This window comes from Rhineura floridana, chromosome 17 (assembly GCF_030035675.1).
Source record: "Rhineura floridana isolate rRhiFlo1 chromosome 17, rRhiFlo1.hap2, whole genome shotgun sequence".
Taxonomy (NCBI): Eukaryota; Metazoa; Chordata; class Lepidosauria; order Squamata; family Rhineuridae; genus Rhineura; species Rhineura floridana.
Window position 1 is genome coordinate 15141950 of NC_084496.1, and position 20125 is coordinate 15162074.

The 20125-nt window shown below is 44.6% G+C and overlaps 1 protein-coding gene across 4 annotated transcripts in view; it reads left to right on the plus strand.

Annotated features, from left to right (window-relative positions):
• Positions 1-20125, plus strand: part of POLR3E (RNA polymerase III subunit E) — a 56641-nt gene that overhangs the window by 9047 nt on the left and 27469 nt on the right. For all 4 annotated transcript variants that reach the window (XM_061600268.1, XM_061600270.1, XM_061600269.1 and 1 more), the window contains 10 exons: positions 1223-1305; positions 2328-2435; positions 4125-4174; positions 6239-6358; positions 7247-7332; positions 11336-11380; positions 13882-13973; positions 16301-16421; positions 18102-18183; positions 19340-19399. In XM_061600268.1, the coding sequence (XP_061456252.1) occupies positions 1223-1305; positions 2328-2435; positions 4125-4174; positions 6239-6358; positions 7247-7332; positions 11336-11380; positions 13882-13973; positions 16301-16421; positions 18102-18183; positions 19340-19399 (847 nt within the window). The remainder of the gene's footprint in view (positions 1-1222; positions 1306-2327; positions 2436-4124; positions 4175-6238; positions 6359-7246; positions 7333-11335; positions 11381-13881; positions 13974-16300; positions 16422-18101; positions 18184-19339; positions 19400-20125) is intronic.

Sequence of the window (20125 nt, forward strand, 5' to 3'; positions counted from 1 at the left end):
ATTGTCAAAAAGAGATCAGTCCTTTTTTCTAGGTTGGATTTATTGACAAACTTTTTCTGCTGTTTCACCTTGAGTGTAGCATTGATCTTACCTTGGTGTCAACATCTGTTGTAAGTTGCCTACAGGCCGTTTGGTATTAGGCGACTAACAAATGAAATCAATCAATCAATAAATATCATCTTTGCTTTAAGTCAGGGTGGGGAACCTCAGGCTTGGGGGGCCCATATGTGGCCCTCTCGGCCTCTTTAATTGGCCTTTGGAACTCTTCCCAGACCACATCCCTCCTCTGCAGGCTACACCCCTCAAAGGCTCTGTTTCACGGAATGTTTTTGCCTGGCTGGACTGTGTCCTTGAACTCCTGCCTCCTTTGGGAGGAGGGGCGGGATATTAATTAATAAACAGATGCCGATAATGCCTCCTGCTTGTCTGGATGGAAGATACAGAGGGGTGTGTGAGTGTGTATAGAAACTAAGGTAAAATTACATTAGGTGCTCCACACTGGCACAAGGTCCTCAGAAGGTTTCCCAGGAGGGAATGCACCTGTGTTGGAGCTCTCGAACAGTGGGATGTATCCAGTGTAAGTCCTGTTGAGGGTGGACCCACTAATGGACGTGGCTTATTTAGGTCCATTAATTTTAATAGGTCTACCCTTCTGTAACCTTTAGCACCTGGCACTAACAATTTGCAGGCTTTCCAGGGTAAGCATTGAGAGGCCAGGTTTAGATTCAACTATCTTGACTGTACCTCTGTGTCCCCTGATCCTGGCTTCATATTCTGGTTTGAAGTCAGAATTGAAGCCGCAGTTTCCTGTGCCGATTGTCAATGGGAAAGAAACCATTTTTTAAGATACTGAAAATACGGAATTGCAGTATTCAGTGGGAGGAAGTTTATGGGCATAGTGGTCATTCTCAATCTGATAACCATGGTTTATTAGAATGAGACTGTTACTTCTAGGCTGTGCCTTGGGTTACAGACCTATGCATGCTTTGAAGCAAGACCTTTTGTGTTCAGTGGAGCTTACTAGTAGAGAAGTATTTCTGCACTGCATAAATAGTATAGAAAGTATACATTTGTACTGTAGACAATTACTTTGTTTTTCTACTTTGAAAAAAGAAAAAGAAAGCAGTGAGTTGGGTCTCACAATAACAATTTGGGCTGTGATCTGCTAGTACAATATCCCTGATATGGTAGATATAATCACAGTAACTTCATGTACTTTCAGGAAGATGATGGACAAGCAAGCTTTCTGCTCCTCGCAGACGACCAGTAACATATCTCGATATGCCGCTGCTATCTACAGAAAAGGTGACTTAAATTATCAAGATTTCTACCACTTTTGAAAGTAAGGATGGGGAACTTATGGCCCTCCCAAATTTTTTGGACTCCTATCAGCCCCAGCTGGCACAGTCGTGATGGGAGCTATAGTGCAGCAGCTTCTGGAGCCAACAGGTTCTTCACCCTCTGTAAAGGCTTGTCATTCCTTTAAGAATTCAAATCTGTATAATATATGCACACGTACACTTGCGGGATCCCCTACCCCATATGTGCCCACTCAACTACTTTGATCTGCAGAAGTGGCACTATTACAGACATTACATAATACTAATTCCAGACATGTAAAAAACTGATCTTTTAGTGTGGCCCCACCTATGCTGTGGAGCTCTCTACCTGCTGACATCAGGCAGGTGCCTTCCCTGTATTCTTAAAACCGTTTTTGTTTAGGCAAGCCCATCCAGGCACATAGAAGTCTTAATCTGTTTTTACTTCTTGTTCATTTTAATTATTTTTTGAATGTTTTTAAGTGCCTGTTACTGATAGTTTTAATGTTTTAGTAGTATTTTTATAAACTGATAATTTATTATTTTTGTAAACTGCTTAGAGGTTTAATTACAATCTTGCAGCATATAAATCTTGTTAAATAAAAATAAATAAAATATGCACCTATATTATCATTTTTAAAACCTTGGAATTCTGCATAGATAATGATAGGCTAAAATATTTTCCTCCCTCCTGTTCCTGAGTTTCTGACACAGTAGTCAAAGATATTATTTTCCTTTTCTCCAAGGAACTCAAGGTAGTATACATGCTTCTCCTGCCTCCCCCCCCCCCAATTTTATCCTCACAGCAACACTATGAGGTAGGTTAGGCTGACAGACAGTGCCTGCCCCAAGGTCACCTTGTGGGCTTCATGCCTGAGTAGGGATTTGAACCCTGGACTCCCAGAGCTCCTAGTCCAACACTCTCGCCACTAGACCGCGCTGACTCTCACACGTTCTTCTTGAGGTTTCTTCTGTGGCTGTGAAAATGTCCCATCTGTCTTCCTTCAGGTGAGCTCCACCTTACTCCGCTACACGGAATCTTGCAAATGAGGCCAAGTTTCACCTACTTGGACAAAGCTGACGCCAAATATAGAGAACGAGAAGCTGCTAATGAGCGTGAGTGGCTTTGTCAGGCTTCCTCTGTGGGTTGGTGCAAATGGTCGCTGGCTTAGATGGCTTTAAAAGAAGGTTCATGGAGGATCAGCCCATCAGTGGATACTAGTCATGGTGGCTATATACTACCTCCAGAATTTGAAGCAATATGCTAGAGGGCAACAGCTTCTTCTTGTTGTTGTTGTTATTATTATTACTACTACTGCTGCTGCTGCTGCTGCTGCTAATAATAATAATAATAATATTTATACGCTGTTTCTCCCAAAGGAGCTCAGATGGGAGAGCTATTGCCTTCATGGCCCCATCTGCACTTTACATTTAAAGCAGTATTATACCACTTTAACAGTCATGGCTTCCCCAAAGCATGCTGGGAACTGTATTTTGTGAATGGTGTTGAGAGTTGTTAAGGAGACTCCTATTCTCACAGAGCTACAATTTCCAGAGTGGTGGAACAATCAATCTCTCTTCCCAAAGACCTCTGGGAATGGTAGCTCTGTGAGGGGAGTAGGGGTCTCCTCTCAGCACCCTTAAACTACATTTCCAAGGATTCTTTGGGGGAAACCATAACCATTTAAAGTAGTATAATACTGCTTTAAATGTCTAGTGCTGATGCGACCTGTGTCCTTCTTGTGGACCTCCTCAGTTGGCCTTTAGTCCAATCCATCAGGGCTCTTCTTATGTCAGGGGTGGGAAATTTAGGCCAAGGAGCCATATGTGTCCCTCTAGGCATCTGTATCTGGCCCTCGGAACTCTGCCCAGGCCACACCCCTCACATCCCTTGTGTTTTTCCTGGTTGAATATGTCCTTGAATTTTGATAATGCCTCTTGCTGTCTGGATGGAAGATAGAGAGGGGTATGTGAGTGTGTGCAGAAACTAGCTTACTGTGCGGATGTAAAATTTATATTTGTTGCTTTTGTAGTGTCCTTGCTTTCTTTCCTTTAATGGCAATACCCTGTCTTACCAGACCTTTACCTCCAGAGGCAATGCCTTCCATCACACAATGTGTAATGCTGCCACCAGGACCTTTCCCTTGGGTCCAAATACTTGTTCTCTTTAAGATGTGAGGATGCAATATATTAATCATTATTTCATCTATATTACCTCCCCCCTTGGGGTAATCAAGCCATAGGTGTGGGATGATTTAAAAAACAATATTTATTATTTACATTTGAGAGATATGACTCATTAAGAAGCCACTTATCCTCCTCCAACACCCATATATTTAAATTACTAAGTTTTACTACTAATTATATTCTCTTTTCCAACCATACTCAGACTACATTCACACCATACATTTATTCCACTTTTAACAGTTGTGGCTTCCCCCAAAGAATCCTGGGAAGTGTCGTTTTGAAGGGTGCTGACCAACCATACGCAAATGCGCACTACCTGCCACCCATTCCATTTACTCTCAAATGACTTACCATGAACAATGTTCATATAAACAGGTGGCATCGTAGCTTTGCTTGCTCTTGCCTCTGATTCTGCCCACTGCTAGTACATGGCCCTTGGAAGGCAGTCCAGAAGGGAATATGGCTCTTGTCCTGGAAAAAGTTTCCCACCCCTGACTTAGATTCCTCTGGCAACTCTAGAACATGCAGTGGAATCTGGCTTGGGGCACACATCCTTGCTACAGAAATGTTGACTGTCAAGGCATTTTAATACTGATTTTCATGCTGCTGTTGTTGCAGCCGGTGATTCTTCCCAGGATGAAGCTGAAGAAGATGTCAAGCAAATCACAGTATGTCCAAACTACCTTTTTTAAAAAGTAGTTTCAGAATCTGAAATTGTTACATAGGAAAGAGCTTTATAACAGGTCAGGCTAGTATAGCCTACTCTAACTGGCAGTTGCTGTGCAGGGAATCTTTCCCCTCACCTCCTTGGTCTTTTTAAACAAAAGATGCTGAGGACTGAACCTGGGACCTTCAGCCACAGAGCTATACGCCCTCTCTATGAAGCTCCTATGTATCTAAGACAGGAGTGAGTGGCCAACCTACAGTCATGGCAAGGTTGCTGGACTACAATTCCTATCATCCCTGACCTTTTGCCATGCTGCGTTGGGCTCATGGGAGTAGTAGTCAACTAATGACCAGAGGGCCGCAGGTTCCCCACCCATGCTCTAAGAAATGTGGTTGATGGGGGGGCATTAGATCCAACTTTTCAGGCCCCTTTCATTGAATGGTTGAGTCTCGCCTTCCCTTTACTGTTGGTTACATCCCTTTTTATAACTCCCTGGCCATGCACAAGGCTTGCAGAGGTCTTAGGGTAATCTAAGACAGTGTTCTTCTAAACCAGGAGTGGAGAACCTTTGGCACTCCAGATGTTGCTGGACTACAACTCCTCTCATCCCTGACCATTGACCATAGTGGCAGGGGCTGATGGGAGTTGTAGTCCTACAGCATCTGGAGGGCACCACATTGACTACCCCTGGTCTAAACAGTGTTCCTCAATCTTTGGTTCCCAGATGATGTTGGACTCAGTAATGTAGTGGCAAATTCAGAAGTGCAAGGTCTCTTCATGATAGTCACAGCCACACACCCTCCCTTTTTTTTGCTGCTGGGTTGGGAATGAGATCCTTGTTAATGCCTTCTCTTGCAATAGCAGACTTCCGTAGGAGCCAATAAGCATGAGATGGGAGAATTAGCTACTAAGAAGAGTCATCTCGGTGAGTGGCTCACCTCCTTTCACTTTGATTGGCTCCAATCAGCAGAAAAGGACAAGGAAATATATTAGAATGCTCTTCTCAGTGGCCAACACGCACCCCTTTCATGCTGATTAGCTTGTAGGATGCTGGAGACATTGGGCCCTGTTCCCCAAAAAGTAATAGGCTTAAGACCCCCAAGACCCTGGATGACTACACCCCTGGTTGGACTACAACTCCTATCATCCCCAACCAATGTAGCCAATGGTCAGAGATTATGGGAGTTGTAGTCCAACATCTGGGGACTAAAGGTTGAATACTAGTACAGTAGGGCCCCGCTTACCGGCGCTCCTTTTCACGGCATTCCGCTGATGCGGCAGCTTTCCTTCCATCTTTTAAAGCCGATTTTGCCTCTTTTGCGTCATTTTCATGCGATGCGCCCCATTAAAGTCAATGGGGTTCCGCTTTACAGCGATTTCCGCTTTACGGCGGGGGTCTGGAACGGAACCTGCCATATAAGCAGGGCCCTACTGTAGAAGAAACCAACAAGGGCTCCTCCCCTCCAACTGTGTGCCACAGAGAGACAGAGAGAAACGGGGGGGGGTCCATCCCCTGGTCTTCCTTCCCCAGTTCATGCTATAGTCCTGTATCTCTGAACTGTGCCCCTTCCTGTATCTGAACACCACCCCTTCAGACAGGGAATGTGGGGGCTGACATTAAATGCTTTCCCATGCCTGTTCTGCTGCACATAGAAAACTTCAGTGTATCAACTCAGCCAGCATAAAAGGATTATGAAAGGATCTGGAAACAAATCATAGGTGAGGATAGTGTAAGGAATGTAGAGGCAGGACATCTCAAGGGTGAAGGAGCCCCCCCATCTTCAACCGTGAGAACTAGAAACATTTTTTCTTCCTGAAAACAAGAGAATAACAGTTTCACCTCTGAAAAGGTCAAGCAGTAGCGATAGCCACAGTTGCAGTGCCAACGTGCCAGTAATTTTGATGGCTCCTTTATTGATCTTCTGGCTTCAGGACATTTTTAATTTCTTATGTATCCATGTGAATGTTGATGTGCGGTGGAGTGAGAGGGTGGACTGTTCTTGTTTTGCATGTTGTTTTGGGAGCTTTGATCAAGTGGCTAATAATAGGGGAATTGCCATTTCAGGTGAGGTTCTCCCGGCCAGAGTCGGAACAGGCCCGTCAACGTCGGGTTCAGTCTTATGAGTTCCTGCAGAAGAGGCAGGCCGAAGAGCACTGGGTTCATTTGCATTATTACGGTTTAAGGGTAGGCGTGTGTGTGCTCACATGTGTGTGTATTTACACTGCAAAAGGGGTTTGCCAAATACCCTGAATGTTTGCACAGGTCTCTCTATGTTTTATATTGCCCCTCCTTGCAATAAATAATGTAGTGTCAAAGGATTGTTTCCAATGTTAGCAAATGGGCACAGTTAACACGACAAGCCTTCGAAAGTCTTTATTCCTGTTGGTATTTGTTTTGGATTCGAACTGATTTTATGTCTTTGCTGCTGCTGTTTGAAATGGGGTTTTGTTTAAACTGTTTTTATATTTATAATTTTTAATTTGTTTTTATATAGATGCAATTGTTTTAACTTTTATATCTATTACTATATTGTAAATTGCTTTGTGATGCCTCAACAGAATCAATTCATTATTATTATTATTATTATTATTATTATTATTATTATTATTATTAGAAGCAAGTACTCTTAAATACAATCGGGATTATTTTCAAATAATCCTAAAATAATTTTTTAAGTGTTTTTTTTTTTTTTTTTTTTTTTTTTTTTTACGGTACCCTTTGGTGAGGGGACTGAAGACTAGGTGCTTCAGGAGTGTAGATTATGGGATGCTTGGCACAGAAAGCGTCTGTGCGTTTTCATCCATTGGGGCTTGAAACTTGAACAATTAAAAAGCCCCCCCCCCCAAAAAAAAAAAACCCAGGGAAAACGCTTAAACTTTTCTTTTAAAACTCCTACATAGCAATATGAAAAGAATGTCAGCTATTCTGTTTAACATTTATATAGACTTACATGGAGATTAATGCTTTCTGAGCAGTTGTTTACAGTAGTGTGAAATTGACTTGAGTTTTGAAAGATTGCCTGGAGTCTGTACCCCATCATGAATTTTGGGATTTTCATCCTGTCTTTCCCAGGACAGCCGTTCTGAACATGAGCGCCAGTATTTGTTTAGCCAAGATCATAGCATGGCTGGGAATACTGAATTAATTAAATCACCAAGGTAAACATCTTGCTTTTTAATTCTTTGAGTTGTTTTGTTGGGGGCAGTGCTCAAGTTGGGACAGAGGATCTGGTTTGAGCAGTGTCTTTTACACAGAAGTTACATACAGATGGGAAATGTTGGGTTGTACCCAGTGGTAGTCCTGCTTAGAGTAGGCCCACTGAAATTAATGAACGTTACTAACTTAGGTCCATTAATTTCAATGGGTCTACTCCGGGTAAAACTTGGTTGAATACAAGCCGTGAAATCTAATCTCAATCTTCTCCACCAATATACATCTATACATGTACACACTTTTTAAATAAATCCCAGAGTTTCGTGCATTGGTGTTTTCCCTTGAAACCTCTATCTGGTAAGAAGTTCGATTGCTTTTCAGCTATAGTTAATAATGCAAGCCTGAGAGCCAGTGTGGTGTAGTGGTTAAGGTGTTGAACTATGACCTGGGAGACCAGGGTTTGAATCCTCACATAGCCATGAAGCTCACTGGGTGACCTTGGGCCAGTCACTGCCTCTCAGCCTCATGAAAACCCTACTCATAGGGTCACCATAAGTCAGAATCGACTTGAAGGCAGTACATTTACATTTAGGCATGTCTACTCAGACACAAGTCCCACTATGTTCAGGAAGACTTACTGCCATCCTAACTATGTCTTTTTAGAAGTAAGTCCTAGTGAATTCATTGGGGCTTACTCTCATGTAAGGATTGCAGCCTCTTTTTATAAGACAAAGAGCAGTGATTTTCAAACATTTTTTCCTGTGGGTCACTTGAAAATTGCTGATGAACATAAAGAACATAAGAAGGGCCTGCTGGATCAGGCCAGTGGCCCATCTAGTCCAGCATCCTGTTCTCACAGTGGCCAACCAGGGGCCTGGGGGAAGCCCGCAAGCAGGACCCGAGTGCAAGAACACTCTCCCCTCCTGAGGCTTCCGGCAACTGGTTTTCAGAAGCATGCTGCCTCTGACTAGGGTGGCAGAGCACAGCCATCATGGCTAGTAGCCATTGATAGCCCTGTCCTCCATGAATTTGTCTAATCTTCTTTTAAAGCCATCCAAGCTGGTGGCCATTACTGCATCTTGTGGGAGCAAATTCCATAGTTTAACTATGCGCTGAGTAAAGAAGTACTTCCTTTTGTCTGTCCTGAATCTTCCAACATTCAGCTTCTTTGAATGTCCACGAGTTCTAGTATTATGAGAGAGGGAGAAGAACTTTTCTCTATCCACTTTCTCAATGCCATGCATAATTTTATACACTTCTATCATGTCTCCTCTGACCCGCCTTTTCTCTAAACTAAAAAGCCCCAAATGCTGCAACCTTTCCTCGTAAGGGAGTCGCTCCATCCCCTTGATCATTCTGGTTGCCCTCTTCTGAACCTTTTCCAACTCTATAATATCCTTTTTGAGATGAGGCGACCAGAACTGTACACAGTATTCCAAATGTGGCCGCACCATAGATTTATACAACGGCATTATGATATCGGCTGTTTTATTTTCAATACCTTTCCTAATTATCGCTAGCATGGAATTTGCCTTTTTCACAGCTGCCGCACACTGGGTCGACATTTTCATCGTGCTGTCCACTACAACCCCGAGGTCTCTCTCCTGGTCGGTCACCGCCAGTTCAGACCCCATGAGCGTATATGTGAAATTAAGATTTTTTGCTCCAATATGCATAATTTTACACTTGTTTATATTGAATTGCATTTGCCATTTTTCCGCCCATTCACTCAGTTTGGAGAGGTCTTTTTGGAGCTCTTCGCAATCCCTTTTTGTTTTAACAACCCTGAACAATTTAGTGTCGTCAGCAAACTTGGCCACTTCACTGCTCACTCCTAATTCTAGGTCATTAATGAACAAGTTGAAAAGTACAGGTCCCAATACCGATCCTTGAGGGACTCCACTTTCTACAGCCTTCCATTGGGAGAACTATCCGTTTATTCCTACTCTCTGCTTTCTGCTTCTTAACCAATTCCTTATCCACAAGAGGACCTCTCCTCTTATTCCATGACTGCTAAACTTCCTCAGAAGTCTTTGGTGAGGTACCTTGTCAAACGCTTTTTGAAAGTCTAAGTACACTAAGTCCACTGGATCACCTCTATCTATATGCTTGTTGACACTCTCAAAGAATTCTAATAGGTTACTGAGACAGGACTTTCCCTTGTAGAAGCCATGCTGGCTCTGCTTCAGCAAGGCTTGTTCTTCTATGTGCTTAGTTAATCTAGCTTTAATCATACTTTCTACCAGTTTTCCAGGGACAGAAGTTAAGCTAACTGGCCTGTAATTTCCAGGATCCCCTCTGGATCCCTTTTTGAAGATTGGCGTTACATTTGCCACTTTCCAGTCCTCAGGCACGGAGGAGGACCCGAGGGACAAGTTACATATTTTAGTTAGCAGATCAGCAATTTCACCTTTGAGTTCTTTGATGGCTTTAGTGGACCATTTAATTTAATTTTTTTTTGCCTGTTGTAACAACTAATGTGCTGTGCTGGATGCTGGATGACTTTTAATTGTGTTTTTATTGCTTTTTTATGTATTAAAGTATTACAACTAGCATTCCATAGAATTCAAATTCCGCAGGATTCAAACTGTACTACAATAAAATACAGTATAAGAAATAAAAGAAGCACTAAAAATACAGTTAAAAAACAGTATGAATATGTAGTATGGACATGCCATGGAACACCTGAATGAAGGTCGTGGACCACAATTTGGGAACCTCTGACATAGAGGATTCTGCCTTACAGCAAGTCAGACCATCGGGCCATCAAAGGATTGTCTCCACTGACTGTGGTAGTGGCTCTCCAGGGTTTCAGGCAAAGAGTCTTTTCTAGCATTACCCTGGGGATGATGCGAATTGAACCTGCAACCTTCTGCACTCAAAGAAGATAGCACTCTTCAAGTATATGAAAGGTTGTCACATAGAGGAGGGCCGGGATCTCTTCTCAATCGTCCCAGAGTGCAGGACACGGAATAATGGGCTCAAGTTGCAGGAAGCCAGATTTCGACAGGACATCAGGAATAATTCCTAACTGTTAGAGCCATACGACAATGTAACCAATTACCTAGAGAGGTAGTGGGCTCTCTGACACTGGAGGCATTCAAGAGGCAGCTGGAGAGCCTTTGATTTGGATTCCTGCATTGAGCAGGGGGTTGGACTTGATAGCCTTACAGGCCCCTTCCAAGTCTACTATTCTGTGATTCTAAGATGGTGTACCGCTGAGCGACAGCCCTTTCCCACTGGACTTCCAGGGTCAACATGTGGTCATTGGGAAATGCAGTGGTGGGGCAGGACCAGCAAGCATGGCAGTGCTCTCCCCTTCATGTTTTCTTGACTGTTTGTACAGGTACCTGGTTGGAGTGAGAGAGGATTTGGAATTTATTAACTGTAGCAAAGATTTTTAAAAGCGGGGAAATAGTGCAACTCAAAGCCCTCAGCATTTTTTCAGTTACTTGCTGCAGTTAATAAATTCCACGTCTACTTGTATTCTGTCGCAGATACCTGAGTAAACTATTCAGTGCCTTAAATAGTATAATACAGCTAATCATCAGGCTGATGGCATATACACTCTTGGGGGGGGGAGTTTGACTTTTGGGACATTCTGCTGCTGTTTCTACCTCTGCAAATGTTGTGGCCAATTTAAGAGAACTTTTGATTGGGTTCCAACGCTACCACCATCTCCCCAGCTGGAGTTGCTTTTCTTCCTTTCTAACACCTTGTCCATCAGTGCTGAAATGTGTTATGATGACAGGTTTTGTGTGTGTTTCTTGTGTGTGGGAGGGCAGAATGTAAACTAGTTTCTTAATGGTGTGAAGATTCTCTAGGCCAGGAGTAGTCAACATGGTGCCCTTCACATGATCTGGACTACAACTCCCATCTGCCCCAACCATTGGCCATGCTAGCTTGGGTGGATGGGAGTTGCTGTCCAAAACATAGGGAGGGTGCCATGCTGGCTGTGCCTCCTTTAAGCAAGTGCTGTAAGGCTATATTCTTTCTCTTTTCCCACAGTGAATACTTGATGATGCTGGTACCTCCGAGTATAGAAGATGAAAAGTAAGTAGGCCGGGGACCTCCTTCCCCTACATGGGGTGGGGCAGGGAGAGGCCTAGCTCAGGGATGAGGAAACTTTTTCAGCCCGAAGGCCGCATTCTCTTCTGGGCAACTCTCCGGGGACCGAGAGAACAGTCAGATAATACTGAAGACCTGCTGCCCATCATGGGGGGGGGGGAGAAGGAGAGGAAGCATAGCTAGCACCCACCCACCTCTCTTCACCCATGCTCCTGCATAGGAAGCTGCCTTATACTAAATCAGACCATTGGTTCATCTAGCTCAGTATTGTCTACACTGACTGGCAGCAGCTCTCCAAGGTTTCAGGCAAGGAGCCCCTCCCAGCCTTACCTGGAGATGCTGGGGATTGAAGCTTGGACCTTCTGCATGCAATGTAGATGCAGTACCACTTAGCTACGGCCGTTCCCCGAAGTAGACATTATCTGTCTGCTCAGCCCATCCTCTCTTGCTTTGCTGGAGCAGCCCCCAGCCATCCCATGCAGCCTCCTTTCTTCCTCCTCTTCCACAGCTCTCCCTGCAGCTTATGAGCCACCAGGGAGACCTTGGAAACTTCCTGCTGTTTGGTTAACTCCACTCAGCTCCAAGATGACCACATTTCCTTTGGACTGGCCACACAAGAGCAGCTTATCCTGCATTGTCCTCTGTCATCTCTTCACAGGCCCTGTGATTACATTTATATCCTACCTTTCCTCCAAGCAGCTCAAAGTGGCATACAGTAGGGCCCCGCTTACTGGTGTTCCGCTAACGCGGCTGCTTTCCTCCTCTCTTTTAAAGCCGCTTTTGTGGCATTTTGTGGCATTTTCGCACGACGCGCCCCATTAAAGTCAATGGGGTTCTGCTTTACGGCGATTTCCGCTTTACGGCAGGGGTCCAGAATGGAACCCGCCGTATAAGCAGGGCCCTACTGTACATGGTTCTCCCCCTCTCTCTTTTATCCTCACAACTCTGTGAAGTAGGTTAGGCCAAGAGACAGTGACTGGCAAAAGGCCACCCAGTGAGGTGCATCGCCGTGTGGTGATTTGAACCCGGATTTCCCACCAGGTCCGACACTCTTAACCACTATACCACACCTGTAGTTGGTCTTGTCCAGTTTTCCTCACTGCTCCCTCTTCCTGTTGGGCCATAAGCAGCGGTTCATAAGAAGAGCCCTGCTGGGTCAAGCCAAAGGGGGCCCGATGCAATCCAGCCTCCTGTTCTCACAGTGGCCACCCAGTTGCCCATGGGAAGCCCACAAGCAGGACCTGAGTGCAGAGAGCACTCTTTCCTCCTTCGGTTTCCAGCAACTGGTATTTGGAAGCATTCTGCCTCCACATATGGAAGCTGTCCCATTCAGCGCGGGAACCACGAGTCTGAGACGCAGGTGCAATCAATTCTTGTTTTATTAAAGTAATGGATACATCGAAGGCAGTGCGCTTCATAGGATCCCCTATGCCAGCTCACTACAATTCCCAACTAAACTCTACACATGCTCTGCAACGTACGGAGGAAGTTGACTCAGTGCCCTAATCAGGGAGCTGTAGCCTTAAATAGGGAAAGTCTTGGATCGTAATCTCCGGCTCCTGTGCACGCTCTCCCTCTGCCCTGTCTGTTTCTCACTGAGCGAGGTGTAGGGGGGGCGTGCTTCCAGCGGCTCATCCGAAAGAACCAGTTCCTTGGCGACAGACTCGAGGTCAGGGGACAGAGAAGCGTCTGAAGCATCCCGAAGGCTGCTTGGTAAAGGGGGGTTACTGCGTGCTCCGAAGCATCGCCCAACGGCTCTACTGGCATGTCCGGGGGCAGCGCGTTGTCCTCTTTGGAGGCAGCATCATTTGTGGGAACTGGCACAACATCAAACTCGCTACCTTCCCCAAGGTCTTGAGAAGACTCAACAACTACTGGCTCCTCGGGGCCTTCTAACTGCTGGGGAACCTGAAACTCATGCCTTCCCCCTCCCTGGGCCTCGTGAGAGAGCTGGGGCTCAACAGAGGCAGAGCATAGCTATCATGGCTAGTAGCCACTGATAGACGTATTCCTGTCTGAACCTCTTTTTAAGCCTTTGCCTATCCCACCTCTGATATCCAGCTTTCTCCTTTGCCCCAATCTTGTGAAGCTGACCCATATCCATTCTTGATAAATATATTTGTTTCTCCTGTTCCCACTTCACCCCCTCTGGGCCACTTGGTTTCTCCCAAGCCAATGTGGTGTAGCGTCTATAGAGTGCTGTGCTAGGAGATCAGGATTCAAATCCCTGCTTGGCCAATTTGAGCCAGTCATTGTCTTTGAGCCAGTCAGTCTCTCTCAGCTTAACCTACTTCACAGGGTGGTTGTGAGGATAAAATGGGACAGGGAAACCACATACAGCACCTTGAGCTCCTTGGAGGAAAAGTTGGATATACATGTAACAGCATAAATAAACCTCTTTAAAGGCAGCTTTTGAACCAGCCAAGCCTCGATTCTCTGTGGTGATTTAAAAAACTTTTTACTCCCTCCCCCCTTTTGTTATGCAGAGACAAACCAGTGGCCCCAAGCAACGTGTTTTCCATGGCTCAACTGAGGACACTGCCCCTTGCTGACCAGATCAAGATCTTGATGAAAAATGGTATATTATTTGACATTCTTTAACTTGCATTGCCTCTGTGAACTATAGATCTGCTACATAATCACAGTAGTGAGATGAAGAAACTAAATTTAAATTTAGTGTCCTGAGGTGTAATCCTATATACATCATCCCCTCCTGCTCCCTTCTCCTGGTTAATTGATTTATTTATTTAACACAATTTACATACATACTGGATGAGGGCTAATAAACTGAGGCTCAATCCAGACAAGACTGAGATGCTGCTACTGGGTGGTTCATCTGACCAGATGGTGGATGTCCAGCCTGTCCTGGATGGGGTTGCACTCCCCCTGAAGGAGCAGGTTTGTAGCTTGGGGGTTCTCCTAGAACCATCTCTGTCACTTGAGGCTCAGGTAGCCTCAGTGGCACGGAGTGTCTTCTACCAACTTCAGTTGGTGGCCCAACTACGTCGCTATCTGGACAGGGATAACCTGGCTTTAGTTGTCCATGCTCTGGTAACCTCCAAATTAGATTACTGCAATGCACTCTACGTGGGGCTGCCTTTGAAGACGGTTCGGAAACTGCAGCTTGTACAAAATGCAGTGGCCAGATTGGTAACAGGGACCAGACGGTCCGAACATATAAAACCGATTCTGGCCCGCTTGCATTGGCTGCCTGTATGTTGCTGAGCTCGATTCAAGGTGCTGGTTTTGACCTATAAAGCCTTACGCAGCTTGGGACCACAATACCTGATGGAACGCCTCTCCCAATACGAACCCACCCATATACTGTGTACAGTTCTGGTCGCCTCATCTCAAAAAGGATATTATAGAGTTGGAAAAGGTTCAGAAGAGGGCAACCAGAATGATCAAGGGGATGGAGCGACTCCCTTACGAGGAAAGGTTGCAGCATTTGGGGCTTTTTAGTTTAGAGAAAAGGCGGGTCAGAGGAGACATGATAGAAGTGTATAAAATTATGCATGGCATTGAGAAAGTGGATAGAGAAAAGTTCTTCTCCCTCTCTCATAATACTAGAACTCGTGGACATTCAAAGAAGCTGAATGTTGGAAGATTCAGGACAGACAAAAGGAAGGACTTCTTTACTCAGCGCATAGTTAAACTATGGAATTTGCTCCCACAAGATGCAGTAATGGCCACCAGCTTGGACGGCTTTAAAAGAAGATTAGACAAATTCATGGAGGACAGGGCTATCAATGGCTACTAGCCATGATGGCTGTGCTCTGCCACCCTAGTCAGAGGCAGCATGCTTCTGAAAACCAGTTGCCGGAAGCCTCAGGAGGGGAGAGTGTTCTTGCACTCGGGTCCTGCTTGCGGGCTGGTTGGCCACTGTGAGAACAGGATGCTGGACTAGATGGGCCACTGGCCTGATCCAGCAGGCTCTTCTTATGTTCTTATGTTCTTATGTTCTTATACACTATGTTCAAGATCAAAGGCCCTCCTCTGGGTGCCTACTCCAAGGGAAGCTTGGGGTGGCAACAAGGGAGAGGACCTTCTCAGTGGTGGCCCCCAGATTATGGAATGATCTTTTTGATGAGGTGCGCCTGGCGCCAACACTGTTATCTTTTCGGCGCCAGGTCAAGACTTTCCTCTTCTCCCAGGCATTTTAGCATGTGTTTTAAATTGTTTTTATATTGTTTTACATTTTAAAATTGTGTTTTAAATTTTTTTAAAAATATGTTTTTAAATTGTATATTTGTTTTAATGTTTTTGATTGCTGTAAACTGCCCAGAGAGCTTCGGCTATGGGGCGGTATACAAGTGCAATCAATCAATCAATAAAACCACTTGATTGTAACAAAACCTCTAAGCAGTTTACAAGAAATATTAAAATTATCCATAAGTATTTAAAAGACAGTTAAAATCAGCAGTAAACCAAAAAGATTAAAGAATTTGTTGACATCTAGGTGTCTGGATAGGCTTGCCTACACAGAAATGTTTTAAGCAGGTACTGAAAAGAATACAGCGAAAGTGCCTCCCTGCTGTCAATAGGCAGAGAGTTCCAAAGTGCAGGTGCTACCACACTTACAAATGTGGAATGAGAGTTATGTGGTACCTGTAACAGTGCCAGTTCCACAGATCGAAATCTGCTGTATTGCACCTGGAGACACAGTGTGATGCTTGAATTCTTGCTTTTTATCATTTCAGCTTTTCATTTAGATCAGGGATGGGGACTCTGTAGCCCTCCAAACTTCATTGAACTCCAGCTTTCATCAGCCCCTTTTGGCATGGCCAGGGACAATGGGAGTTGCAGTCACACAATATTTGGAGGGCCACAGGCTCTCCTGACTTAGATCCTTGTATGAAATTCTAAAGACTGTTGCATTTTCTGCCTTTTTCCCATCTTCTTCAGTGAAGGTCATTGCTTTTGCAAATCTGATGAGCCTCTTGGCTTCTGGGACCGATCCCACAGCAGTTTTGCGGTGTATACAGCAGGTGGCGCTATTGGTGCAGGGAAACTGGGTTGTGAAAAGGTAACTGCCTTTTGTTCATGATGTATTTATCCTTGCAAAGAAAGAGAGACTCATGTTAGAATGTGGCGGGGTTTTTTGCAGTAATAAAACATGCTTACCCATGATGCAAAGCATTACACTTTGTTAACATGTGGTGAGGATCAATTTGTTTTATGCCCGTTGCATATTTCCAAACCTGGTTCTGTTTCACTTTTGACAGTATTTACTGCAGCTGGTTATGCACAATGGGAATTTGGTTCAGTCTTTGGCATCTCCAGGTAGGGCTCCAGATAGAGACTGTGTCTAAAATCCTAGGGAGTCATTGCTAGCTGGTGGGTTGTATCCAATTCTAGCCCTGCTCAGAGTAGACACATTGAAATGAATGAACTTTAGTCATGTCCATTTTCTAATGGGTCTACTCTGAGTAGGACTAGCATTAGATGCAAACCAGTGTAGGCAATACTGAGCTAGATAAACAAATGGTCTAACTCGCTATAAAGCAGCGTCCCAATCTACCGATGCTGTTTGTGCCTGGGTGGCACTAATTTGGCTACATCAGCAACAACACTTGCAGCCCGAACATTGCAAATAAAGGGAATAATAATAAAGAGTTCATTTTGCAGAGACTTTGGTTCAAATCCTCCTTAAGCCATGAAATTCACTAGGTCACCTTGGGCCGATTGTGTTTTCAGCCTGCAGTGAGAAATGGGAGGGGGGGGCAATCGGGAGTGGATCTCATGACGGGGTGGGGAACCTGTGGCTCTACAGATTACAACTCCCTTCTTCCCTGACCACTGGCCATGTTGGCTGGGACTGATGGGAGTTGAAGTCTGGTAACATCTGCAGGGCTGCAAGTTCCCCATCACTGATGTATGCCTCTCCGAACTCCTTTGGGCAGGGGTTCCAAACTCTGATCTGTGGACCACCAGCGGTCTCCAAGTTTCATTCAGATGGTCTGCAGCATGTCTGCAGATTTGTGATTGAAGATGACATGGCACATCTATCACGTCAATTATCACATTAACTGTATTTTTATTGCTTGTATTGTTATTTCTTGTGTTGCATTTAACTGTGTTACAATCTGAATTTTACAGACTATTTAAGAAATAAAAGAGGCAATAATATAACTAGAAATCATACCGCATCTAGGACAGAGCATTAGAATTGGCTGCAACAGGCAGACATATCATTCTGTGGGCAGCCAAGACCCTCAGCAATTATCAAGTGACGCACTGGGGAGGGGAGGAGTTTGGGAACCACTGTACAAATTGATAGGTTCTGCTGCATGTGAGAGTTATGCTATTGTACGAACTTCAGAATTCTCCTTGGGAGTTTCTGGTTAGAAGGAGTGCCTTGTAGGCTGAGCTGTTTAACCACTTCCTCCTTTAAAGTTATTAACTACCCCATCACCGTCAGCACCCCTTGACCTGCTGCATCTCACACCCTTCCAGTTGTTTGAAAACCCTGTCAGATGGAGCCACATGACTGGTTTCATGTAACTTTCACCACTGTGAAATTCCTTCCAGCTTTAATATATACAAAGGGCTTTTGTTTTTTCCTTTGAAATGCCATTAGCAGGCAGCTTGTAATCCCAAACGGCATTGCAAGGTGCCTGGATGGGTGCCTGGAATGGCTATATGTGTATTTTGTTGCACTATGGTGTGCTGCAATCAATAAATTATTCTATCTTTAACCAAACAGTGATGTCCTGTATCCAAAAGATACCTCCAGTCCACATAGTGGAGTCCCAGCAGAAGTGCTTTGCAGGGGAAGGGATTTTGTTGTAAGTATCTAAAAAAAATATGTTTTTCTTTATTTTCTTTCTTTAACAGATTTATATAACACTTGATTTTGCCGCCCTGAGTTCCTTCAGGAGGGACGGGATGTAAATAATAGTAATGGTCCCAGGCTATGGTCTGAAAGCAAATGAGGCCAACACCGTGCGGAAGCTAAGCAGGGTCAGGTCTGGTCAGTGTCTGGATGAGAGACCACCTGGGAACCATATGTAAGCTGCCTTGGTTTCTATGTTGTAGAGAAAGGCAGGGTATAAATGTAATAAATAAATAAATAATAAATAAATAATTGTAAAACACCTCTAAGTGATTTACAAGAAACATTACATTTATCAGTAAACAAGTAAAAACAAGTACAGTAGGGCCCTGCTTTTTGGTGTTCCGCTAATACGGCGCTAGCAGGGTGATCTGCTGTAGCGCACAATCAGGTGTAGCGTGGGGAGCTTCAGGGGCCAAGCACTATCAGCTGGAGTGCGGCGGCTGGAGTTCCCTGCGCTAAAGCTGATCATGTGCTAAAGCTGATTGGGTGCAGCATGCAGTCAGCTGGAGTGCGGAGAGCTCCAGCTGCCGCGTTCCAGCTGACAGTGATCAGCTGGAGCGCGCGATCAGCTGTACTGTACAGCTGATTACGTGCTGTCTCCCACTTTTCAGCAGGTTTCGCTTCTCGGTGGGGGCCTGGAATGTAACCCGCAATATGAGTGGGGCCCTACTGTAATTTAAAACATTAAGAGACTAAAACACATCAACATCTACATGTCTAGATAGGCTTGCTTCTTCAGAGTCCCTCCAAAAACTCAAGAGAAACCATATGAGGCTTGTCCTCACCCATCTTCCACTGTGCACTGAGGCAGGCACTCGCCAGGTTGAAACTTATGTTTGCGCTGGCAAGCTGTCTATGGACTCCTGCTCGTGTTAGTTGTTTGAGGTTTAAAGGAATGGGGGAGAGCTTTGTTCTTAATTCCCTCTTGCCTGGAGGAAGCTTTTACTTGGCTCCAGGCAGAGAATTCAATGCGTCAAGCTCAACAGCAGCTTCTTAATTGTAATTGTATGTTTTAAGATTGCAGCTTTATTTATATTGGAGAACTGCCTGTTTTTAATATGATGTTGTCTCTTTCTCCCCCTTCCCCCCTGCTTTTTTCTTCTCAGATGTGGAAGTTTACTCAGGACCGCTGGGTGGTTCGGAAAGAAGTAGCAACAGTTACAAAAGTGAGTTCCTTTTATAATTCTTTGACTTCATTAAATTTATCTCAGTCCAACCCTTCTGTGTTCAACCCAGGGCTGCTTTTTCAGTCTAGGATTTCTTTTTCAAATCATCCAAAAATATGGTAAACGTTATGCCCCACACCAGAATGGGACATTTTCAATCAGGAAACTACAAAATATTTTATGCAGGAAATGAGAAATTAAGAAGAAACGGAGTTGCATTAATAGTGAGAAGTGATGTAGCAAAAGCAATTAGGAGCTATAACACAAGGTCTGAGTGAGTTATATCAATGAGATTAAACAGGAAACCTATTAACATAACCATCATCCAAGTCTATGCTCCAACAGCAAACGCAGAAGAAGAGGAATTGGAGAGATTTTACGCAGAAGTACAGGAAGAGATCCTCTGTGGCGTAGAGTGGTAAGCGGCGGTAACGCAGCTGAAAGCTCTGCTCACAGCTGGAGTTCGATTCCAACGGAAGGAGGAAGCCGAATCTCCGGTAAAAGGGTCGAGGTCCACTCAGCTTTCCATCCATCCGTGGTCAGTAAAATGAGTACCTGGCATATGCTGGGGGGTAAAGAAAGGCCAGGGAAGGAACTGGCAATCCCACCCCATATATACGGTCTGCCTAGTAAATGTCGCAAGACATCACCCTAAGAGTCAGAAACTACTCGCACTACAAGTGTGGGGACACCTTTACCGTTTTTTACAGGAAGAAATTGATCACA